At 49.3% G+C, this 26,149-nt stretch overlaps 1 protein-coding gene across 1 annotated transcript in view; it reads right to left on the reverse strand.

Moving 5' to 3' along the window:
* Nucleotides 1-349: 349 nt before the first annotated feature.
* LOC122367174 (serine/threonine-protein phosphatase 2B catalytic subunit 3-like) overlaps nucleotides 350-26,149 on the reverse strand; it is a 90,690-nt gene continuing 64,890 nt past the window's right edge. Inside the window, exons 2-12 of the mRNA XM_043340055.1 lie at nucleotides 14,781-14,984; nucleotides 12,481-12,605; nucleotides 9,999-10,110; nucleotides 8,976-9,121; nucleotides 8,063-8,205; nucleotides 4,501-4,578; nucleotides 4,044-4,137; nucleotides 3,411-3,537; nucleotides 3,014-3,097; nucleotides 2,515-2,599; nucleotides 350-2,043 (exon numbers count right to left, since the gene is read on the reverse strand). Coding sequence (XP_043195990.1) covers nucleotides 1,794-2,043; nucleotides 2,515-2,599; nucleotides 3,014-3,097; nucleotides 3,411-3,537; nucleotides 4,044-4,137; nucleotides 4,501-4,578; nucleotides 8,063-8,205; nucleotides 8,976-9,121; nucleotides 9,999-10,110; nucleotides 12,481-12,605; nucleotides 14,781-14,984 — 1,448 coding nt within the window. The 3' untranslated portion in view covers nucleotides 350-1,793. The remainder of the gene's footprint in view (nucleotides 2,044-2,514; nucleotides 2,600-3,013; nucleotides 3,098-3,410; nucleotides 3,538-4,043; nucleotides 4,138-4,500; nucleotides 4,579-8,062; nucleotides 8,206-8,975; nucleotides 9,122-9,998; nucleotides 10,111-12,480; nucleotides 12,606-14,780; nucleotides 14,985-26,149) is intronic.

The raw sequence follows: 26,149 nt of genomic DNA on the forward strand, positions 1-26,149 counted from the left end.
TCGAGAACGGCTGGGCCGATTGTGCTCAAATTTGGCAAATCGCTAGAGACCGGTTAGTAGGGTGCCGTACACAAGTCAGTTGGAGGTACCCCCTCGCAATTTCGCACGTGCAAGGCCCACCCTCTCGCTCGCTCCGTTAGTCGCCCCATAAGGCGTTATACTGGTTCTAACATTAACCCAATGGTGGTGCACGGTAAGAATGGCTTAAGAATGGCTTTGCTATTCTAAAATCAACCTTTGAACTTTGAAGTCCTACCAATAAATTTTGGAAGGTGACGCCCGTAATGAAAATGGCTAAGGTATACCTACCCCAATTACAAAGGACGCTTTAAAAAGCTTTCAAGAGATATTGCGTGTGTCGGCATTTATTTCAACCGCGTTCAGAAAGCGGAACAACAACATTCACGAAACGTAATCAGGCGAGGTGATCGCGATGGAAACAGAACACTCGCACACTCACCGATAGGCGGCGCTGCAGTCGGCGCAGGAACGCACACTGAAAACAATTTCACCCGAGGCCGGCGGGTAAACTGGTGCCTCGCGAGTACCCCTATCTGCAATAATTTTTGGCCACCCTTCCAAGAGAAAAGCTAGATCCCATTGCAGGTTAGTTGTGACCGCTGTTAACGGACACGAGTATACCGCAATGGGACCTAGCTTTACTCCTGGGAGGGTGGCCAAAAATTGTTGCAGATAGTGGTACTCGCGAGGCACCGGTTGACATGCCGACCTCGGGTGAGATTGTTTCAGTATAGGTAGCGCTCGCAAGTTACGCCCTTCACTCGTCCCAGCGAGAGTCACGATAAAGTCTATCATACAGCCAACAACACTAACATAACTCCCCAGTGCCCACATCGCCCAAAACATCAACTGACCTGGTTTCCTGACTCATGACTGACTCGGTCAGGACTGACTCATTTAGGTCGACTCGTGACTCATTTCTGGCCACAACTGACTGACTCGCGGAAATATCTCTGACTCACTGGAACATAACTGGTCTTGTATCACCCATTTGTAGTCTCTTTGGTCACAAAGATCACACCTTTGACTCCCCATAGCGTCTATATGCAGCGCCAGCGCTTTTCTGTCATCAGCCTTTATGACTAGTTCATCGTATGAAGGCTCAGTCGAGTTTTTTTTTTTAAGCCTTCACTTCCCACTTGGGCTCACTCACTTTTCCGTTTCTTCGAACTGAATCACTCGCGACGCGAAGTTCCGCGATCGCCACTATAGGTGGCGCTCTCATCGCCCGAAATGGCATATAGATGGCTCTGTAGTCACACCTGAGATCGTTCCAACATGGCGGCCGTATTTGATCACCGTGGCAGCACTGCTTTTCAGTTCTTGAGACCACTTCATTCTACCACATTCTGAGACCACATAGCTCCCATCTCACGCACCTCATGCAGGTTTTACCTTCGTCCCCGTCAACATGATCGAACTACACTCGAAAATTTCATCTTTCTTCATAATCATGCGCCCTTGTCCTCCTTATTTTCATAAATACCCTCGCCTGATGGCAGCACGATCATATTTACGACAAATTTCTTCCGTCTTTCTATAGGTATCGCCATATCTTTAAAGGTGTCACCACCATCGCCCACAAAAACGCACCATGTTTTCAATGAACGTCACGACCATGTCCCATTTCAGTGTTGCAGCACATCTAATCCCGTCTCACAAGCATTTTCCATATAGATCCCGCCATCATTTTCGTGCCTCATGTCGCCACCGTCTCCAATATAGGTGTCGCCATCGTCGTCCCATATAGATGTCGCCATCATCTGCGTCCTCTAAGCCCTGCTGTTGGACTCCCTCCCATTCTCAGTCGATCCTGCCGCGCCAGCCGACTCGCGTCTCGGCGGCATTCTTTCATTCATCGCGTCAAGCCCCTTCGCCTCGGCGAACGACGCGATCTTGTGGCTGGGGGAGAACCCTTGTAGGGCGCTGCGCAGCCCAACCTTTCCCCCGGAGAGAGCGCCCAGAGGCAGAGCGCCGGTCGGCGTGAGGCCCTTCAGCTGGAGAACTGATTCGTTCTCCTCTCTGGGGGAGGAGAGGGGAGTAAGGCCCGTGGTAAAACAAGTGATTTTTTTACAAACTCATGTTTCCTATATGCATGAGATAACGCACTCGACTGCAATGTCGAGGTAACTGAAGGTAAACTTTTAAGTTGCTACGACGAAATAATCTATAACTTGCTAATATAATTTAGCGACCTTGCGCACCAAAAAGAGCTGCTGACGATACAGCATCTGTCGCAATCAATCACGCTCAGTTCTTTGTAGCGTAGTTGAAAGGGGATCCACCTCACAACCCATGTAGAGCAGGTGAACAACTTGAAGACGTAAAGTAAGCCATGAAGCACTGGTCAAACAATCAACGTGATGTCTTCGAGGAAAATAATTAATTTTCAAGCACATAACTAATTCATTCGAAGTATAACAGAACCTCACTGCAGCGCCCTAATGCTGCCATTGAAGGTTCACAGCTAACGAAATCACGAGCTACACTCACCGCAGCACGGAGAAGACTCGCGCCATTTTGCCGATGGCGCGGATCTTGTTCTTGATAACCACCTTCCGCTGGGCGGCTGCTTTTTCTGAGGGGGGGGGGGGGGCACGGTGGTTAGGCACGAGCCATGCAACGCCTAGTTTCAGGAACACCTACACAATACACATGAAGTCCAACAGCGCAAATTGATAAACATAATCACAAAGTCAGAAAATGACTGCTAGTTCCCACTTAGCATTAGCAATAAAGGAGAGCTATGAAGTTTAAAGACGAATATTAAAAATGAAATAGGAAGTAAAGAGCCAAACACGTTCCAGGTATAAAATCAGCATAATTTATAGTGCAGGAATAGGAAAAACGCGCACAATATGTTTTTACATCGCATCAATATTTTTCTCCAAGCTGGACAGTGGGCGTGCTCTACAGACCCGAATAGCGTTCGTATCCACCATCCTGTTCCGACAGCTGAAGGCAAGGGAAGCTGTATCATGTCGTCACTCACCATCCTCCAGCGTGTCCTCGTCTCCCGAGGACATGAGCTCGTCATCTGAGCAGATGTTCAGCAGGTTCACCAGCATCTCCGTCACTGAGAACAACAGAGCAGGCCAGGACCGGTCAGATAAATTGGTGAGTCACTGGACACAACAGAACGAAGCAGGTCAGGTAAAAAAGGTAAGGTAAGGTAAGGCAAGATATGGTAAGGTAAGGTTAGAGGCGAGGGCTCACGATAGGGATGGACACTTTGCGGCAAACTCCTTTCTATCCTACTAAGTACCAAATGTTTACCTTCTTGCCCTCTCAGCTGCCTTTCTTCCTAGTTGACCGTCTTTGCCACTTCTGCTCACCTACTTTTCTTTCCTTTCTCTCTATCTCTCGCCTTTTTTCTCTCTCGCACGCACCTTTTTCTCCGACGAAGGGCATGGACCATGTGAACACGTCCATGAAGTTAGGCAGCCAGTACGGATGGGGCGAACAGTTGAACTGGCGGATGTTCATCACGTTGTTCTCGTACTTCAGAACAGCCGCCTGGGAGAACAGAATGAACAGAGAATGTGTGTGAATGGTCGCATGATCGCAAAGAGGACATACGCGAGCGCAAAGGTTCGTATTCGGATATAGTAATAAGATGTACTAGGAAACTTGAGGACAGTGGCCTATTAACAATACATTAGACACGTTGGAATCCATTGGGCTCAAGGCTCAAGCATGATACGTGAGAAAACGTGAGAAATACACAGTGAGAAAACGCGTGGCGCACGAAAGACAAAATAGAGAACGAATTGAGTAAACGAATGAATGTAACGGTCCCTATGTGGCTGATGGTTGAGAGAGAACATTCAGCACACTGAATATCGATCCAAGGACACGGCTGATGGTGTCTGTCTCTCTGTGTCTGTCTGTCCCCGTCTGTCCGTCTGGTAAATGAGGTGTATCTATCTTACCTTGTGTTGTAGACGTCCAGGTAGCTTGGGGCCGGTGGGTATAATTGTATAGTGTATCTTAGCAGTCTGATTAGTGCTGGTGTATCTTACCTTGTTGTTGTAAACGTCCAGGTAGTTTGGTGCCGAGAAGATGGTGATCAGAGACGGGAAGCCGGTCGTCTGGCTCTTCCGGTACATGCGGTACCTGACGGAGCAACGATAACATGAAATTCATTTATTCGATCCATCGATCGATCATCCGTCATCCATCCATTCGCATAGCCTTTCGCATATGTTTCAGGAGTCCTGAAAAGACTCAAAGCTACAGATTTAACTATATAACTATAGATATAACTCTACTTGATATGTCTATAGATAAAACTGAATAATTCACGCAACACAATGGTCAAAACGCTAAGTCAAACAAAGTTGGAGTCAGTACCATCAAATTCAGCAGCAGGCCTAATAAATTTGTGCACAGGATACCGCAAACCATTTCAAAGTTCCGTAAATTCTCGCCTCCCTGGCCGATTCCACTAATCGGGTCACCAATTGGAACTTCTCTTACCCGGCGTCCTGGGCCTCGTGGGCCCGGATGATGGACAGAAGACTGTTCTGCTGCAGAAAGTCACAACACGCAGCGTAACTGAAAACCAGAGCACAGTTGAGTCACGAATTGTCACATGCGTGCTCACCGTAGGCATCCATAAGCGAGGCAACAGTCCCACATGGGCGGCCGGCGGCATGTAGTGACGCATATCATGCATGGGATTTGAATATCATATAACAAACATGGGAGCAAGACTCACGATTAGGGAAGCATAATGTAATTAACCTACCGGGATCACTGAACAATACTTTTTGCAAGGTGTGTATCAATGGTTCGCCATCGTCACTATTGATACATTTATAATCCCTGGATAAAATAGAGAATCCCCAACAAAGTGTCACAGTCTCCAAAAATAACATGATTAATCCGCAATAAATTCCAAAGCCCGCTGCAATCGCATATGTCCCTAATACCGAGGGCAAAACAAAACGCATAACACCGCCCAACACCTCCATCACAAACATGCATTTTCTCACCCAATGGGGATGTTCGGCTTATTTCCTCACCAGGTGGCAGCACTGCCTTCTTTGGACACAGAAACTGTGGCGGCGAATGCGCCAATGTGTTTTGCACTGTGTGGAGTCCGTGCGGTGTCGGTCCGAGGGACTGAATTTCGGTGAATTTGATAGCAATTGATTTGAATTTTGCTCAGATGGGTTGTGAATTTATATTCAGCAAGTGTCACAAACATGGAAAGGCAAGTTTACAAAGGACAGGAGACTTAGAAAGGCTTCAATTGACGTAGCCGAAGAGAGGCGAGAAGCCGAAGATAGACCGACTCCAAACGGTAATTCCATGGATGTAAACACGTTTCCAGACATTTTTTATGGCGAACTTAACTAAGAGTATAAAATAGTCTAACTTAACTCATAGCTGGATCTTGTATTGCCCATATGAGGTAATTTACCTGTATAAGTTTATGGGCATATCAATATAGGAAATTGACCTGCCCTTTGAGAGAGGCATTAAAAGATGATACATGCTGCTGAGAATGATTATATAAATTCATTGCATTTTTATAAGATTCATTGCAAGCATTTTAGCAGTGTTCTACTTTGTCTGGTACCAAAGATATTGCATGCAGATAAAGGTTATGAATTATGATGGAAAAAGACAAATAGGATCTATTTTGACACCAGCAACCAGGAGGTATATGTAATAGAACACTAAGCTACCTACTATTTATGAATTGTTATAAGTATTGATAATCCTATGTGGTGTTACAGATGCCCAGTGCAATCATGCTTCTGGTCACTGGTGCGGAGTTGTCAGGATGGAGTCCGAGGAATCAAGGAAGGCAGAGGACCTGCGTATGAAGGAACCAGCCCTGCGGATGAAGTTCTGAGGTGCATACAGAGGGATCCCACTGAAAGACCAGGTAGGAGTTGGTGAACAGCTTGTGCACTGCAGTATATCATCCAGAAGTAACTGATAGCCTTTCTTGCAATTTTTTTAACTCATCACCATCTAAAGCTAACTCATTATTGATATAATATCTTCATTTCATCAGGTAAATAATTGTTAACTCTAAGCTTTGATTCACACTGAAGTGAACACTATTTTAGAATATTCACTCAGCTTTTTTAGCAACTAAATACGGGCAAGTTTTTGTTGTTTTTTTAAATAAATTTTCACCTTCTAGAATATTTGTATAGGTAACTGCAATAAAAGTGCATTTCAAAATTGCAAATACTTTGTGTGAAGTTCACTTTGTGTACTCTAAGTTTGATGATGTCACTGTATCCAGATCATCATATCAGATTTCAACTGTGCTTAAACTGCAATGTTTTGCTAATTGCTTCAGTATATAATGTCCTTTTATCCATGCATGTTAAACATGTGTATCTCATTATGACTTGCCAAGATCTTTCCCTACTGTCTTATGCCATTTTTCATTTATTCACAGATGCAATGCTGCATTGATAAGATCCAGATTCAAGAGTATGGATGCTACCAGATCCTGTGATTTGAAGTTACCAGTGTCACTGCTGCTACAAATGACATCAGCAACACTTCCTTTGGTGAAAGTTTAGAGGAGCAAACAGTTGGTGCTCTGTGTAGTCAGGCAGTGGAGTTTTGCCACAATCATGAAGTTGATTAAGGAGTCAATTTTTGCTCTGGCTTCTGGGACACCTTAAATCTACATTGCAACCTATGCTAGTGTTCAACATTTCGTGTCATAGTATCACTGATGCAAAGCGTGTTGCATCATACACAAATGAGAGCCAGCAAACTGTCAGATATTTTCTAATGATAGAGAACTGCATGCCTTAAGCAATTGTTGAGTGGTGAATGGTAGGGCTCAGCCACTCAGCTCCTTCTTTCAAAAGCTATCAATCAGCTCTGGAAGAGTAGTCATAGCAATGCTTCATATGTGAAGGCTACTTGCCTGAGGGGTGTTCACGGGCACCGCACACTGCTGCGTGCGGTGTGTGCGGTGCGTCCAGCAGGCGTGGGGGTAGGGGATGGGTAGGCGGCTCTGACGTCACGGCTGCGTGCGGTGGACGGTCCGCTGTGGCCAGTCCCGACCGGCCACAGCGGTCGCTGTGTGCGGTGACGAAAGGCTGACGTAGGGGCGCAGTGGGCGGAGCTTGGAGGCTGTGTGCGGTCCGACCGCACACAGGGCCCGTTAGTTTGTTGCAAGTTTTCCAGGCAGCCTTCACACTTGTGTCGCTGAACATTAAACTTCAACTGATAGACCGACGAGATATTGTCCCTCATCAGATTGTAATCAGTCAGTCGTGTTGGTAGAAGGTACAGTCTGTCTTAAAAGTACCGCGCAAAGTGACGGTGGATCCATCAAGCCTGACCGAGGAAGGGCCTGCTATAATTTGAAAGTCACCGAACCAATTGACCTGGGGAACGGACGAGGATGTCATATAGAGCCACGCAGAAATCGCCGGTGATTCGTTGCCCACCATAACAGAGTGGACGCATGCCGGATGAAGGGTTAAGTCAATAGTCTGTACAAACTACAGGGATGTGATTGACTTATCTGACAGTGACGAGCGCTAGAGGTCAACTTAAGACCGTAGGTATGCGTTCTTGTCATGGAATGTGTGCTGTAAATCGATTGTTTCATGCGTGTGAATATATGTCTGAATGTAATAAGATTTTTAATTTCAACTGTGTAAGCTAAAATATGTGATAACATCGTATCTTTCGTACTCCGTAGCTTTTGGTGACCATTCTATCAGCTGCCTTTCCTTCCGCTCAATGACGATGTAGTAGTTTGCCTTTCACACGCGTCATTGTCTTCCTAATATCGAAATCAACTGTAGCTACTCATTTTAGCAAAATGATGAACCTGAAAAAGACATGAAACGCAGTTTCCGTTCGCGGTGCGTCGGCCGCCGTCGCCGCCCGCAGTGTTATCCCCGGCCCGGCCGGCGCGTTGTGTCCAAAGCATACCGTGCTGCCACCTGGCGAGACTTTTCGGAACTCTTAGCGCGAACATCCCCATTGTTCTCCCACTTTCTCACTTCTCTCGCAACCCCCCCCCGCTCCCCGCCACCCTCACCTGTAGAAGTAGGAGCACCCTCTCACACTGTTGTGCATAAAGTGTTCAGTGGTGTTCCGCTCATTCCCGAAATCCTCCAGCGGGTCAGCCCAGAGGAGGTCGCACATGGGACCGAAGGCGGGAGGCTCCTTGAATCGGTCCAGCTGTGGGTCAGAGGTCACAGGTCAGGTCAGAGGTCAACAAGTCAGGTCAGGTCAGAGGTTAACAAGTCAGGTCAGGTCATAGGTCAGAGGTCAGGTCAGAGCCAGGTCAGAGGTCAAGTCAGATGACGTCACAAATAGGACCGAACGCAGGCGGCTCCTTAAACATATCCAGCTGTGGGACGTGACAGGTGAGGTGGGTTTGGATGGTGTGAAATTAGGGGTAAGATGTCAGCCACTTCTCATGGTCACTCCATTTTTTTTTATAGATTCTATAAAAACGGAGCTGTGCTCAAATGTCTGAGCTTAGGTTATGAGTAACGATGAGATAATGTTGTGTATGAAAATGAGAAATGTAAGAGCATGAGAATGTAATCAGATTGTAATGTCAAACAAGGTCATCCCCTCTCCCTTCTTGTTTCTCTCTCTCTCTCTCTCTCTCTCTCTCTCTGAGGTCAACAAGTCAGGTCAGGTCAGGTCAGAGGGTCACCTGGATGTAGGTGATGTGAGAATAGCAGTAAAGTTAGATGTCAGTCACTTCTCATGGTCACTTCATTTTCTCATAGATTCTATAAAAAGGACGCTGAACTCAGATGTTAAAGCTAAGGTGACGAGTAGCAATGAGAGAATGTAATGCTAAATATCAGACAAGGTCATCTGCTCCCTCCTTGTTCCTTTCTCTCTCCCTATCTCTTCGTCCTCTCCCTCCCTCCCTCTCTCTCTGCCTCCCTCCCTCCCTCCTCCTCCTCTCTCTATCTCCCTCCCCCTCTCACCCTCCGTATGTCATCCAGCGTGTGTATCTCGGGGCTCAGACCGCCGTGAATACAGAGGAACTGGCCGTTCATCAGAGCCGCCAGGGGCAGGCAGTCAAACGCCTCCATACACGCGTCGTAAACCCGCTCCGAGTACTTGATGTTGCCTGAAAAATAACAGAGAGAACAGGGGATCGGTATGTCAATGGTCATGGACGTCTGTATAACGGGGGCTTTGATGGAGCCTACTTGCTGTTGCCTGAGAAATAACAGAGAGAAAGGGAGCATAAAGTTATCAATGACCCTTACTTGTCATGGTAGATCATGTTGTAAAGTACAAGCACACAGAGAGGGCGCCGGTTGTAAATGCTTCTAAGTTGGACTGCCTGTACCAAAAATAAAATTAAAAGAGAAACGACAAAGTTTGTCTTATTCACTCAATCACCATTCCCCAATCACATTTCCTTCTTAGATTCCTAATCAAGGCTGTCTTCTGCCTCACTCCTTCATCAGTTTTTCTTTCCCAATCCAACCCTTAAAGTTCGCAGCTCACTCTCACATTCTATTCCCACCAGACACTCCCATTCCTACTCTAACTCCCCTTCCCCTCTCCCTCCCTCTCTAACTCGCACTCCTGTTTGAAGGTGAAGAACTCGGTAAGACGCCGACACTAATGATTCCCGAGTGTCGCCCTAACTCCCACTAACTCACATTAACTCCCCCTAACTCGCTGTAACTCACACTCCTGTTTGAAGGTGAAATACTCGGTGAGGTGTCGACACTCGTGGTTCCCGAGTGTCGCCCTAACTCACACTAACTCCCTTCCTCCCACTGTAACTCACACTCCTGTTTGAAGGTGAAGTACTCGGTAAGATGGCGACACTCGTGGTTCCCGAGTGTCGCCCTAACTCACACTAACTCCCTTCCTCCCACTGTAACTCACACTCCTGTTTGAAGGTGAAGTACTCGGTGAGATGCCGACACTCGTGGTTCCCGAGTGTCGCCCTAACTCCCTTTAACTCCCACTAACTCGCTGTAACTCACACTCCTGTTTGAAGGTGAAATACTCGGTGAGATGTCGACACTCGTGGTTCCCTCGCAGCAAGAACAGTGTGTTGGGATGGTTCAGCTTCAGAGACCACAGGTACAGAACGCACTGTGGAAAAAAGAACGGGGGAGGTAGAAGTAATGGGGCATTCAGAGGCCATAGGAATAGAACACACTGTGGAGAAAAAAAAAACAGAGTGTAAGGAATCACGGGCCAGGTATCAATGGAAATATCGTTTTCACGGGACTGGAAGCTTCAGCGACCACAGGTACAGAACGCACTGTGAAGAAGAAGACAGTTATAACCACGGCGAGCTTCAGCGACCACAGGTACAGAACACACTGTGGAAAATACGACAGTTATAAATCACGGCGAGCTTCAGTGACCACAGGTACAGAACGCACTGTGGAGAGAGAAACGGGAGTGTTAGGAATCACGGGGAGAGATATCAAGGGAGAATAGCTTCTCCGTTGAGGGGACTGCTACAAAGATTACGGATGAAAACAACTTCAGTGACCTCAAACAGCAATTCAAACAGAATAAGCAATGTCGAGAATTCGTCAATCGAACTTTACGTGTCAGAGTGTCAGAGTGACAACGAAATTTCCTACATTGAACCACTGCACAGTGGGGATTTTTCCGATCTAGCACGTATTTATTCGTAGAGGGCAAACCATAGGTAGAATTGTAGCCAGATTGTGCACAGATGTTGGCTGGTGTGTCCTGGTGAGAATTTTACCTGTAAATGTGCATAATCAACATAGTATAGGGGGTTCAATTGGACCCCCCGCTCAGCCGTTTGGCCCCTGATCAAGCTAGAGCTTCGCGGAAAAGTCAAGCGTGCTGCCTATGACGAAATGAGGCCGAATATATCCAATTTCAAAGTCCAGGGTCATAAGCTGACTTTCCAAGTCAGTTTAATGACCCAACTAAAGTTGGGAAATCGAGACCTCTTGAAACTTCGCAAAGTTAGGGTGTTACGGGGTATTTTGGGGTGCTGATCACGAATTTCATGTTAGTTTTGATCACAGACGATGTCTTTATGCATTTAGGCCAGGTCGGGTCAGGTCAGGTTAGATCAATTAGTAGGCGTCCTGCCGGCCATCCATAGAAGTGTCACCTACTACTGATAGCTTCGTAACATGGAACGAAGGCACTAGAACTACTTCGTAAATATTCAAATGGCTGCTAAAATCGAAATCAGCACCAAAAACTACCCTAGAAACAAGTAAAACTCGAAAAAGTGAACCAAGGTCATTAAAAGGTCAATGACCTTGACTTGACCTTCACGTGACCTTGACACCCACCATTATGCATGGCACCAACATCATTTCACATATTTGAACGTTTAAAACCACAAAAAGACTGGAAACCGCGGATAATGTGAGCTGGCATACGCCGAATCGCGATTCCGGCCAAACATGGTCTCGAGAAATATGCCACAGGTCAAAGGTCAGTTGGGTCAGAGTCATGAAATTTTTAGGTTAGATGTAAAATTGATTATCTCGAGGGTACCGAAAGTTTCGGCGCGATCGGCCGCTTTTTGCGCGAGTAATTTGCGGAAAACCATGGGGTTTTATCCGACCCCTTCCCACAAGTGCGATGGTTAATAAGGTTACGATATGTATAATTTACGTTTGTCATCCTATTCCTAATGAATGTGTCTCAGAAAATATGCATCATATAAATCACGAAGTAAAATTATTCGCCTATGTCCGGAACATACCTATATCGTGCTGTTTGCCCAAGCGCTCCTCGAGTGGGGTGTTAAGATACTCTAATGTGAATATTCCGTGTTCAGGCAAGTTTCGGCAGCCAAACTAGGCGTTGTCTTGTGCAGGAGAAAGTGGCAAATTCGATAGGATATATTTCGGAGTGGAAAAGTGTGGAGAACATTGTTGATTTCCTACATTTATTTAGAATACCATTCCTTCAATATGGTGTCTGTAAGGGTTTTTTGTAAAGGGCATTTTTGTGACCTTAGTAAGGTTGTGGCATACTTTCCGTTTGCCATTCCATTCCTAATAAAGGTGCCTTTCAGACGATATGCAACTGACCTCGCAAGATTAAAACCAACAGGACAGGACAATGAAATTGAGCTATACTTTCGGGCCTTGCTGAGCCCATTGAGTAATCACGCATGAGAGTGAACTTTGGGCGCATTTTTCCCAGTTTTGCCGTGGACATACAGATAAAACAATGCCATATATGAAAAATTCAGACATTTCTTAGCCCTACTGACACAAAAAATAAACAAAAATCCAAAAAAGATTTTTTGAATTAATAGGCGCTAGATCGGAAAAATCCCCACTGTGCACTGTGGGGTAACAAAACAACAATGCTGCGGCGTTTTCAGGCTAGTATGCTAATGTAACAAAAAAAAGTTACGACACCGCAAACTTGTCTTTTCCCTCAAAATTGTGTACGAAGTGAACAAACCTTTATCAGCCACCCAGTAGAGCCCATTTCCCGTCTCACCTCTATGCTGAAGTAGCCTCTATCGACGTAGTCGCCTAGGAACAGGTACTTGGTGGTGGCGGGGGGTCCCCCAACCTCAAACAGTTTCATCAGGTCGAAAAACTGACCGTGCACGTCACCACACACTGAAAAGGGGTGGGGAAATGCGGTCAGTATATAAACCCACATCACACGATACATGCAAACTCGCGCATATTTCACACATTTGTTTGTTTGTTTGTTGGGGGTTGGGGGCGAGCCAACTGCGAGGTCATCTTGCGCCCATATATATTTCACACAGCATTAGCCGTAACACGCGCACACAGCTATAATAGCATTCAAAAGATAATTAAATGGGATGTTGCAAACATACGTATTAACATGCGTGCAAACAATAGGTACTCGTTGTTCATGGACAAAGTTAATGCAAACAGTCATCCAAATCATCTGAATGATTTCGACGAAATCATCTGAATGATTTCGTCGCTTACCTGAACGGCATAGATAGTAGAATCCAGTTTACTTGTGAGATGTCGGGAGAGGGGGAGGGGGAGGTACCGATGCTAGACACTTTGATTTCGCTGCGCCGCGAGGGTCAGACGTGCGTATTTCAGTCGGAATTATACATGAAACCTAACAATGCAGGAATCATCATTCACTATCGTTCAGCCCATCCAAGGCACATGAAGCTGAGTACCCTCCGAGCACAGTTAAAACGAGCAGTGCGACTGTCATCAGACGAGGGTGCGAGAGGCAGGAGCATGGAGAAGATGTGTGAACTGTTCTTGAAAAACGGTTATCCAATGAATGTCATCCGGCGCGTTCAGCGACAGGTAGAGCGAGAGGGAAGGGACCGCGAACGGAGGGGAGGGAGGAGGAGGGGCACTGGGGAGAGAGCAGATGACCCAGGGGGAGAAAGAGGCGCGGGCCGACGCGATCGAATGGTAGGCAATGTTCTTCTGCTTCCGTATGTGAACGAGACTGTTCTGTGTAAGGTAAAACGTGTAGTTAAAAAATCTGGCTTGGATATTAATGTCGCCTCCTACGCGCCTGATACGCTGAAGCGTAAATTAGTTCACTCCTCGTTCACGGACCCTCCGTGCCCAGCAGGTAACAGGACCTGCAACACGTGCAAAATGATTAAAAGTGGCAAATGTACCGACAAAAATGTAGTGTATGAACTTATGTGTAAACTGTGTGGGGCCACATATATAGGCGAGTCCAAGAGGCCCCTTCGCCTTCGGTTCAACGAACACTTGAGGTGTGCGGCGAACGAAACCACACTCACCCCGGTAGGAGATCATTTTGAGGCATGTCATAAGGGAATACCCAAAGCTGACAAGCTCGCCAATCCTCCTATCGAAGTGAGGGTCCTGAAGAAAACGAGGGATCACCCAGACAGGAAAATCTCTGAGTCCCTGTACATTAGGGACCGTAAGCCAGTGTTAAATGACAACTTGTCATCTTGGCGGCTGATGGGGTAGACCTACCCTCCCCCCTCCATGTGATCGTTCTGTGTATTCCCATGTGATGATTCGTCTCATTCTGTGTAGCGTGTAACTGTGCGAAAATTTGCTGCCGTCGCCGTCTTAAAATTGTGTGTTATAGCTGTCAATGCATCGATTTTGTAACTCAGGATATAGGGGTGCAAAGTGTGCCTGTTAGGTGTTTAATGTTATGTAACTGTATGTACTCCGTCACCGATTTTGTTTTCCTGCTCGAAAGATGGCCCACTAAAATATGCACACTGGCAGTGCATAGGAGTAGACATCGGGTGAAGGTTTTCACGAGCTGTTAAAAATGAATTTATTTAAGTGTATTTGTGATCGTTTTTGGTGTATTTGGAACAATATACATCTGATGATGGGCTGTGCCCGACTGCAAATGTAACCTATGTCTTTTAATATTTGGCTATCTATCAACAAGGAGAAGGTCGAGAAAAAAGCAATACTACTTAGTCATCCAAAGACATATAATGATTACGAGAATTGACTTTCATCATGACTGCACTTCGATCTTTAACAAAATCCCAAAAAGCAATAGCTAGCTAGACAGATATCACTTTTTAATCCCCCTCCCTCCTCCCTCTCTCCCTCCCTTTCCCCTCTCCCTCCCTCCCTCCCTCCCTCTCTCTCTCTCTCTCTCTCTCTCTCTCTCTCTCTCTCTCTCTCTCTCTCTCTCTCTCTCTCTCTCTCTCTCTCTCTCTCTCTCTCTCTCTCTCCCTTCCTTCCCCCTCCCCTCCCTTCCCTTCCTTCCCCCCTCTCCCTCCCTCCCTCCCTCCCTCCCTCTCTCGCCCTCCCTCCTCCCCTCTCCCCTCTCACCTGTAACCGGCGCCTCAATATTAATCATGGTCTGCTCGGTCCTCAGCAGTGCCGCACCATCGTTGATGATCCTCAGCGCGGCCGTCTCCTGGAGTCGACCCTCCACGAGGAAGTGGTGCCTCAGGACGTCAGGTCTCGGTCGGCCGGTGACGGAGTCAAACACCTCGGCGCAGGTCAGCCGGTGACTTGGCGGGAGGGGCACACCTGCCGGGGCAGAACCGGCGGGGATGTGTCAGAAAATGTGGAACATGGAAGAGATGAGATGCAATGGTGACAAAACTGCACGGAAAACCGGCAGTCGGCGGGGAATCGGCAACAAAAATGGTGGTAAATATCAACAAATGTGGAACGCAAAAAGAAACCAAGATGCCGTAGTAGTAAGACTGTCCGGAATAAACCGGCGGGAAATTGTCAGAAAACGTGGTGGAAGAACTGCCATACATTCATGACACACTGTAGAAAATACCGTGCGGAAATAGCACACACTGGCAAGCTGAGGTGGCATATAGAGACGACAACAGATGCAGTAACGGCAGTACCGTCAGTAAAACAGTAGAGAAATGATCAAAAATGGTGGTAAATGTCAACAAATGTGGAATATAGAAGGCATGACGCGCGATAGTTGCCACACTGCCGAGACATCCCGGTGGGGAACTGTTCGAAAATGCGGTGGAAGAATTGCAACAGGTGCATCCACCATACAATGCAAAAACTGAGCCGGGGAGACGTGGTCAAGAGTGATTAATAGAGAAGACATGAAATTGGGTGGAGGCAAAACTGCCGGCGACAAAAAGAAAACGTCATGGAAAAACTGCAATACATTCACGATACACCACAACATACAAGTAACTATGTAGAGGACATAGCGCGACAAAGTCAGCAAATGTGAAATATAGGTGATATGAGACGCAGTAGTAGCTAAACTGCCGGCGAAACCGGCAAAAAGGCCAGCAAAAACGATGGAATATAGACATGAGATCCGGTCTTGGAAAAAATGTAGGAGAAACGACGCTCGACAAGAGATGGTCAGCAAAAACAATGAATATCAACAAATGTGGAATAAAGTCCTCATGAGATGCGGTACTGCAAAACTGCCGGCCAAAATCCAGCGAGAAAGGTTGGCAAAAAAAAAAAAAAAACAGTGAAAAAGATCAACCAAGTCGCCATAGCCGGCGGCAACAACACATCTGTAAGTGATGCCAGTAAAAATAGTCAGCAAAAACGGTGGAAGAAAATGAAATAATAAACTAACACTAAAACTGCCGGGGAGATTCTAGAACTGGTCAGAAAATTTGAAGCGTATCAACCTGCAATAAAGTAACAATTAATTGCAAAACCCGCGAAAGAATGGTCAGTAAATGTGTTGGAAGTGGATGGAATAATGCCAATACAATCGGAAGTCAAAGCCAGCGTGAAATGGTCAGCAATGGAAGTGGCAATGCGGAAATGTAGTGATGACCTGTAACAGGACTGCTACAGGTACGATAGAACTACGGACTTCGCAGTTCTATCGGAACAAAACACTGAGCAAATGATCCGAAAAGTAGTGCAATAGATACATTCACCATAGCCCCCTACATGACCCCGCGGCCCCCCAGCCGCTCAAAGCCATGGCGCGCCCTCGCCAAACAGTGTGTTCGCGTCGAACGCGAGCCACCGCCGCCGGCGCTGCGGTACTCGCGCCCCCCCCCCCCCCCCCCCGCCTCCAGCTGACGACCGCGCGGCGACTTTTTCCTTACCGAGCCGCCGTGTCGTGGAATAAACTTTCGCGTGTGACTACACTTTCCACGTCACGTCGCCAGCTCATGACCAGGCTGGAACAGTGACAAATACCCTCCTTAGCTGCTTGTTTTCTACTCTGTTACTTTCATTACATGTAGGTATGTGTGTTTACAAATGTATGTTGTGCTGTCAATGCATCGCCATGTTAACTGGGCTCGTAATAGCCACCTGTGGAGAGTTTCCAGTATAAATACAATACAATAAATGCAATACAATACAATACAGCAGGTAAGAAGCGAGTGCAACCGAGGAGACATGGTCAACAAACGGTACAGACGACACGAGGGATGAGATTGTGGCAAAACTCCCGGCGAGAGAGGCGAGAATGATCAGAAAATGCGATGGAAGAGGTTCAACACACTCACGATACAGTGATTATAGTTGAAGCAATAGCAAGACGCCACACAGGGCAGGGGGCCACCGCCCTATGACCGGCAGCCGCCGCCGGATGTCAGTGATCCAGACCGCAAACTGGCCGAGCGGATGGGGGCAGTGGATTTTGCGGCCCTGTCCGCCGGCAGTAACCACGGCGCTGCGTCACACGCATACCTTCCCGGTGAGCTGCAGACGTGCACACACGTGTGGGTGCGTGTGGACCGGGTGCGCCGCCCCCTCGAGGCGCCATACGTGGGACCTCTCCGCGTCCTCGAGCGAACCGGCGCCTGGTACCGGTTGGAACTGCCCTCGGGCGCCACAGACACCGTGTCAGTGGAGTGTCTCAAGCCGGCGTACGGAACGCCGGCGAAGCAGACAGACTCTGGCCTTCAACGCCCTGCACCGGACGGCGCGCCGCCCGCGCCGTGCTCTCCGCCGTGCCCGCTGTGGAGTGTGGGCCCCTGCGGAGTAAAACCGTCAGCTCTGGCGCAGCGGTCAGTGCCGGCCGCCGGGCAGCGGCTGCGTTCTCGCCGGGGCCGTCCTGTGCGAGTGGCGCCCAGTGATCCCGTGCCGAACTCGACGCCCGACGCCCTGTACGGACCAGGGCCGGTCGGCAGGTCCGTTTCCGTGTGCCGCCCGAGTCCGTGCGATAAGTGTGTGTTTCACAAAAGGTGTGTTACGAATCGTGCAAAGTGTTCGCTCCGCGCTTAATGGGGGAAGTGATGTGGCACGGTAGCGCTATTTATTTAGCTGCGGCGTCTTCCCCAGCCCGGACGCTCTTTGCGCCGCCGATCGCCGCCTCGCGCAGTGGTTACGCTATTTTTCACGAACGTTTGTTTTCCTACTTTGTATGCTTGTAAATTTGTTATTATCGTCACTTGTGTTTTATAGTTTTCAATCGTATTTAATAACTGTGTTACCGCCGCTGCACGCCGCCGCCACGTGCCGTCTACTGGGCGTTGGGCCAGATCGTGGAGACTGTTCGCAGTTCTGACGGCCTGGTTCGCACCAGAAGCTCTGTGGTGGAGAGGCCAGTGACGAAGTTAGTGCTTCTTAGCGAAGAAGGGTAGAGTCGCTTAGCGAAGAAGGGTAGAGTAGTAAACGATAGAATAGGAGAGTCGCTACAGCTGCTAGCTTTCTTAGTTGAAGTCCTAGAGGCTTCAAGGGGGCCGGTGTTACCGCCGCCGCCACGTGCCGTCTACGACGGGGCGGCGCCCCTCCGCGTCGGGTTGCACGGCGCGGGGGCCGGCCCGGCCGCCGCTCCGGCCCAGCATTCGCTGGCCGGTCAGAGCCGAAGGCGGGTGCGTTTTCACCCGGTGCCTTTTTCTTCCTCCGAGGGCTTAACCTGATGGCGCGTATAACGGTGGCAAACGATCCAAATCCGAGGAGGTAACAATCTGTCCGTGCTTTTTTTGTAATTTCTAGATTGACCTTTCCGTGCCTTCCATCCGGATCCGATCCAGTGCTTCAAGTGCCAAGTGCCAGCAACAGTTATGAAACAGGTAGAATAATGGCATAACGGTGTATGATACTCATCGAAACTGACGTACAAAGGTCAGAAAACGTGGAGGAAGAGAAAGTAGGGTTACACAACATACTGGAACGAGTGAGGCACAGGGTAGAACCGTCGCAAAACGACAGCGAAGGCAATGAAACAGTCGAAAAATGTCATAGCATGTAATATCAATCAATACGTGTTGGAAACAACATGAAAAATTACACAGCATAGTGGGAGCTGGCAAATATGCTGGGGGGGGGGGGCAAACCCCCACCCCCACCCCAGGGCGCTGGTTCAATGCTTTAAAATCCGCAATCCTTGAAGCTGTTGTGCTTCTTTCAGTGATGTATCATCTGCCTTCGAGCATGGGGGTATGACGTCCGAAGGGCAACCGTGTTCCCCTGCGGACATGCCTATGTGTGCCTAGAGTGCCTATTGGAAGTTTATGAAGCTTTCCCCGCAAGGAGCCGTTGCCCATTCTGCCGCGACCACTTGGACGAACAACCGATGGCGGTTTCCTTTGAAAACAACCATCTTCCCGTGTTACAGCGGAAAAGAAAAGGCTAGAGTTATAGCCGTTTCCGCGCTTAGTTATTCGTTAATCAAGTCTCCATAGATCGGATGACTTCGTAGAGGAAACCCGACGTTCAATGGATGAGACATGACGCATGCGTCCAAACCGGAGGATTGACACCTGATGACAACACAAAAGACTCACAACCCCAAACACCCCCGAAGAACTCGTATGCCCAGAAGGTGAAAGCCACAAATTCTACCGATGCCTCTTAGATGAGTGTAGCACAACTCGGGCAGCTACTCAAAAGATTCGGCTTCACCGTCGTTGCCAGTGGTGGTTCAGCGGACTTATCGGTGCCACGTGCATCGCTTGGTTTCCTTTTACTCTAAAACAGTGCAAACTTACCTTGGTGTTGCACGGGGGTCTGTACATGATGCCCGTGGATCTATTGGTGATTTGTGCGAGATAGATATGTACGTAACCAATAGATGCGTTAATAAAACGTATCATCGTACTTCCCTTCCAGACGTTATATGGGGAGATCAAGGGCCCAAATGGCCGCTCAAGTCAGCTCCAAGAATATGGTCGAGTACGCCAACGGGCGATTCAGCTTGGCCTGATAAGCGAAGCAGTTTCCACCCAGGCTTTGCCGCACGGGTACCGCAGGGCGCATGTCACAAATCAGTGACCTGACCGGAACTCTTCATGTTCTTTCCTCAGGTGCTCTCACCGCCGACGAGCTGCGAAAGTGTAGCGCGGTCGCAAAGCTCCGCGGATTCGGCTATGCGGCTGGGACGGTGTCTGGCCCCGACATGGAGGCAGCCGACGACATCGCAAGCACCGCCGCCGCCGACAACACCACTGCCGCTACTCTCACCAACACCACCATCGCTGTCGTCACGACCAGCACCAGACGGTTCCTTTTGAAGTTCTTTGTTGTAAAAGACTCGGCGTCGAGTGATGCTGCGCATTGCGCGAAGATCCGTATTCTTCACACGAAGGAGTAAGGAGAAGGTGTGCCCGCCCCGCCGTCTCGATGATTGGAGATCCATATGTTATGTAAATATACGTGTCCGGCTCGGTCCCTGACTGTCGTTACTTTGCTTTTGTACCGTGCGCCGAGTTTGTGTTTCCGTACGGCGCTGTGATTGGTGGTGACGTCTGACCCGAGGTCACGACCGGTGCGTGCCGGCAGCAGCGGTCATTGGGTGCATGGCTGTGGCCGGGTAAGTGTCGGGGACACCTGAGAGGTTGAATGTTTTGGGAGGGAGCACAACACTGCTCAGTCTTAAGTGTCTGTTCTTGCTGACAAGGAAAACATCGCTAGACGAACAAAAGACGTGGCTACCATCCTCACTCTGATTCCACAAGCAAAATCGGACAAGCTCTTTTAGAGTTTTGTGGTGGGAGCTCCGGTAGTCAAGAGACATGACGGTGACGGTGAAATTGGGTCTCGCCGGGAAGAGGACGCGACCATCAATCTCGCGCGGGGCGGAGCCACATGGTCAAGCTTGAACGACGACTTGCTGGAGGTGGTCGCCGACTGGAGGCGGGACGCTGGGGAGGCCGGTCGGCGCCTGGGCAGCGCCATCGTCTGGATGACCGGGAATGATATTTACAGCAGACTGACTGGTCTCCCCAGCGCCTCTGACAAGACTCTGCTCCGGATGTCGGGTAACGCCACGGAAGTCACTGACGCTCTGCTCGGCATCGCGGAGGCGGTGATAGTTCTCGGGCCTGTTGTGCGTCTAGACGGAGAGATCCTGCCCGTCCAATGGGAGGACACAGCGGCGTACGCGGCGGAGCGACACCTGAAGCACACACTGCCACGCGAGGTAGACTTCGTTCCGGTCGGCAGACAGCTGACGAAGAAGCTGTGGAAACGCGCCCACTGTGTCTCGGACTGCAAACAGTGGTACGAGCTCGACCAGATCCACATCAACCCGGAGGGCTTCAGGAAGATGGCGGCCGCCGAGGGCCTGCCGTCATGGATTCGGTTCCGCGATGGCGCGTAAGCTGGACAGTGGACCTGTCAAACGAGGACTCTATGTGAGCGCAGTAGATTAGTGATCTTGCGAAGTGCATTTTGTTTCTTGTGGTGCAACAGGATTAGAAAATGTGGTTGTCGAACGCACATTTGGTGGGGAGAATGTGATATTATCATATTATGTAGCCATGGACATTGTGCATCTCTCTCCCCCCGCCCCTCCCCGCCGCAGCCCCGCTCGCTCGGCGGCGGCGCACTATGGTTGGAAACGGCCTCACGGATGGCCGTGGGCAATCTCGGAATATATGTATATTTGGGGTGTCATTCTGTTGGAAATTGATGAAATGTTTTGAATTGGGCAGAAAAAATTATTTAGTTGCGCATTTAGTCTCCATTATTGTACGTGGAATCGGGAGTTTCTGAGAGTGGCTTTTTTGGTGCGCCGTCAAAGGTTTAAACAACCGCGCTGGTGATAGCATGTGGAGTACCTCCATGACGTTGTAAAACTGGATTATTATATATCAAAATAATCCTTGTTATGTTGGCTATCGAGTGGAGTGACTCTTTTTCCCATGCGTGTTCAAAATCAGGAACGGCATTGCATTCTGTTTGCAGTGTCACCACAGCAATATTTGCAAAATTACGTTTATGTTTCATTGGACATACAAAAAGTTCTCCATCGACCTCCATTGAGCTTTTTGGCAGAATAAGTCTCTGTTCAATTCTGCGTAAGGGGAACGTAAAAGCAGACTGCGCACTTGTGCGCAAAATCGTCCGTGAAGCTTCATCTCCCGAGGCGTACCTACCCGTCGCTTCGTTAGCACCAGGTCGGCTCGTCAGTCTTGCAATCGCTTATCCTTATAAATGATGGTAAGAAGCAGGGTTGCGGAGTCGTGGTGGAGCCAAATCCGACTCCGACTACGACTCCGACTCCTGACTCGTTGCCATGACTCCGGCCGACTCTGTCTCCGACTCCGGACCCCTGCCAGTGTTTCGGAGTCGTGATGGAGCTGTTCCGATTCGGACCGACTCCGACTTCCACTGCGGGCTCCTGACCGACCCCGACTCCGACTCCGACTCCTGGCTCGTTGCCACGACTCTGGGCGACTCTGGCTCCGACTCCGACTCTGACTCCGACTCTGACTTCGACTCCGCACCCCTCGTAAGAAGTAACTGCTCGCCGCTGCACCTGGAGTATGGATATCGTGCAAACGTGTATGGATATCCTGGAGTATGGATATGGATATCCACCGACAGAGCAGACATACAGACATGCTGTAAACGCCATTACACTGCCAATACCATGGCAAATCAAATGGCTATCTATGGTTTTTGATCATCGTTCTACATTTCCCAAAATCTTGAACTGAATGTTGGCAATTTCTCGTGACTACTTCACGACCATGATGCATGCATTTCTGAAATTGATCTTTTTTCAACCAGCTACGTACTCGTATGATAAAATGAATGTCACCATCGTGTTCTACGCCCAAAAGTACCCATAAAACATGTGTCATGCATGGGCTGCGAATAGGTACCAGTTTTAATTTTCGGGGTTATGTGCTTACCTGATTGACCTGACTTTGACCCTGGCCAGTGGCCTATGTTTGACTGACCCCTACATTGATCTGACACTCTTTTAGCACTTATATGAAGGGTTGTGACAGTTGTGACAGATTGTTTAGGACCAACTGATGACTGAATTTATTTAGGACCAACTGATGACGATATAATCGAAACGCGAAACGCGAGGCACCGATTGCGAGGTTCTAAAGTCCATGCTACTGAAAACCCGATTTCAAGTGTTTGACCTGACCTTGACCCGACCTGTGACCTCGAAATTCAACTTTAAAGTATTCATGTGAATCGTCTCGTCGCGTTCTTCTTTCGTTTGCCGCGCCTCGTGCGCTTCGCTGCGCCTATTTGTTCGCGAGTTATCGGCTGGGGGCGTTGAACGCCCCCCCCCCCGGGCAAACGGCGGATGGGGAAATACCCCAGCAACTGCCGGGTTAATCTGACGCATGTTTTGTCATTTGATCGTCATTTTATTTCTTACTTTTTTGCCCAATCTAAAAAAAAATCATAAATACTCTTTCTCCAAATTTTTGACCGTTTATGACCAATAGTAAGACACTGTGCGTCACTACGTTGATATGTCTTGCCCTAAAGCATAACAACAATATCCATTCAGTAATAGCAGTATTCAAAACATGTTCAAAATGCCTCGCGATATCGATAACATAACGAAAGACATAGGCGACTTATAACATACTTGCAATGATGACGTCACACACGCGTGACGTGACGTGACCTCGTCATTTCTGAGTTACTGTATGATGCACGAAAGACACTGGTATACCTATGCAAAGTTTCATCGCAGTCGGTCTACGCATTAACAAGTTATGGGCAAAACATTTTTTCGCGTTGACCCCCGGCCATCCGTGAGGCCGTTTCCAACCATAGTGCGGCGGCGCGGTGCGGCCCAGCCGCTGGCCGCGTGCGCTGCGGGCTAGCCTACGCGTCTGGGGCGCGGCGCTGCCTCGCTGAGTGCGTTCGCGTTCGCTGATTGGTTGCAATAAACTGTTGATTTGATTTATCACATTCTTTACTTCCGCGTGAACCAGCCGGAAGCGACTGATTTTAACATGCCTTAAAATCGCCTGTCATTGAAGCTGTTGTGCTTCTTTCAGTGATGTATCATCTGCCATCGAGCATGGGGGTATGACGTCCGAAGGGCAACCGTGTTCCCCTGCGGACATGCCTATGCGTGCCTAGAGTGCCTATTGGAAGTTTATGAAGCTTTCCCCGCAAGGAGCCGTTGCCCATTCTGCCTCGGCCCCTTGGACGAACAACCGATGGCGATTTCCTTTGAAGATAACCATCTTCCCGTGTTACAGCGGAACAGAAAAGACTAGAGTTATAGCTGTCTCCGCGCTTAGTTTTTCGTTTATCAAGTCTCCATAGATCGGATGACTTCGTAGAGGAAACCCGACGTTTCATGGATGAGACACTATGCACGCGTCCAAACCGGAGGATTGACACCTGATGACAACACAAAAGACGCACAACCCCAAAACACCCCGAAGACCTCGTATTCCCAGAAGGTGAAAGCTATTAAGATAAACGATGCCTCTTAGATGAGTGTAGCACAACTCGTGCAGCTACTCAACGCTCAAGTCAGCTCCAAGAATAGGGTCGAGCACGCCACGAGAAGCCGCCGACGAGAAGCTCTTCGTCATGGACGCCGTGGTCAAACAAGCAAAACGAAAGATACATATCTGACCTTCCCGTGAGCTTGGTAAGCCCTGAGGTCAAGTTTAACTCGGTGTCCAAGAACCCTGCGAAGATCATGGTCCTCGGCATCGTAGCCAGCGATGGCAAGAAGTGTCCAATGATTTTCATCCCCGAAAACGAGAAGGTCAACGCCGTAACCTGCTGAAAAGGCATTTCTTGCCTTGGCTCAGGAAGAATTACCCTCCTGGCACTCATGTCTTGCAGCAAGACGGCGCCCCCTCCCACACAGCCAGGTCGACGCAGGCCTTCGCGACCTCAGAGGGGGTCGAGTTCTGGCCACCTTCCACGTGGCTTCCTCCTCACCCGACCTGAACCCCCTGGACTACGCCATCCGGTCGCGGATGGTCAGGGAGGTCAACGCGGAGAGGCACAGCAACATGGACAGTCTGAAGAAGGACATCAAGAAGAGCTGGAGGCACACGGACGAGGCCTTCATCAAGCAGGTCACCGGCTGCTGCCGCGACAGGCTCGAGAGGGTTCTGGAGGGTCAGGGGGCCCTATGTGTCTTGAGTGTGTGGAAGATACTATGAGGTCATCATTCTGTGTAAATTTCAGTTTGATATCTAATCAAATGGAACACTTATTGAACTTTTTCTTAAAATGGTGCGAGAGCTTTTGGGCAACCGTTTAGGTGCGACAATTTTGAATGTGACGTGATGAAGTAAGTGGCGTTTGTCATAATTGGGGCGTTATTTGGGCGCGCCATGTGATGCGTACGCATCAGAGCTTTCGTGTGGCTCTAGAGAGCGCACGGCGACAGTGAGCTGCGAAGAAGTGAAACGAGCAGTAGCAATAGTTCTTGTGCTGAACAGAAGGTATACATTTTATATTACTTACAAGTCTCGAGGCCTTTCCTCCAGATCTCGGCGACCGTAAGTCATCGTAGCTACTTTGCAGCATGCAGCAAGTGCTGGGCAACGCCAAGCAAGACTTGGGACTGCTCAGGCACAATTTTGTATTACATTGCGCCGCACCGAGGGGCGACTGACGGCCGATCAAAAAAAAAACTATATAACTTTTTGTGAAAGTATTCTATCGTTCAACCCATTGTTAAACCGGGGGATCTCGTCTCGCGGCGGCGCCGGCCGACATCGAGCCGCAGTCGGCGCCGCAGCTGTGGGCCCGGCCGACTGACAACGCCGGCTTCGTGACGCTGCACTGGGTGCGGACGGCCCGGTGCGGTCACGAGGGGCCGCTGGAGGCGCTACCGGCCGACTCCGTCCGTCGGCTGATGCTGGACTACTGCCGGGTCATGATGGGTGGTGAGATCACCCCCACCGGCCCGGCAGTCAATGTCAAGAGGCCTGATGAAAAACACGGCGGCACAGACTTCGTCTTCTGCCTGCTGGTGCGCGGCTGGTGGCCCGCGCCAGGCTGGCCCGCCGGCGCCCCCTGGGAGACCAGTTTCGGGGTCCACCTGGTGCCCACCGGCCGGCCGGGCAGTGAGACGGAGTTCATTGAGTACCGCATCTCGCTGTCTCGGGCGGAGCTGCTGGCCGTCCGTCAGCTCTGCCCTGGGCTGCGGGCTGCGGTTAAAGCCCTAAAGGCCTTTAAAAAGATCCTAAAGGAGAGCGGGGTAGCCATCGGCGACTTAAAGTCGTACTTTATCAAGACGGCGGCGCTCTGGCTGGCCCAGGAGCCGCACGGTGGACCGCGGACGGGCGTCACGGACGGCGTCCACCGGCTCCTGGACTGGCTGGAGCGGCGCCTCGACGACAGAGTGCTGCCCTGCTTCTTCTACCCGGACATTAACGTATCGGCGGAGCTGACCGCGGGCCATCATCGGCTCCCTCCGACAGGTGGGGGAGCACCTCGATGACGGAGTGCTGCCCTGCTACTTCTACCCGGACGTTAACGTAGCGGCGGAGCTGACCACGGAGTAACGTCAGGCCATCATCGGCTCCCTCCGACTGGTG

Source organism: Amphibalanus amphitrite, unplaced genomic scaffold, assembly GCF_019059575.1.
Source record: "Amphibalanus amphitrite isolate SeventyFive unplaced genomic scaffold, NRLGWU_Aamphi_draft 000855F_arrow, whole genome shotgun sequence".
NCBI lineage: Eukaryota > Metazoa > Arthropoda > Thecostraca > Balanomorpha > Balanidae > Amphibalanus > Amphibalanus amphitrite.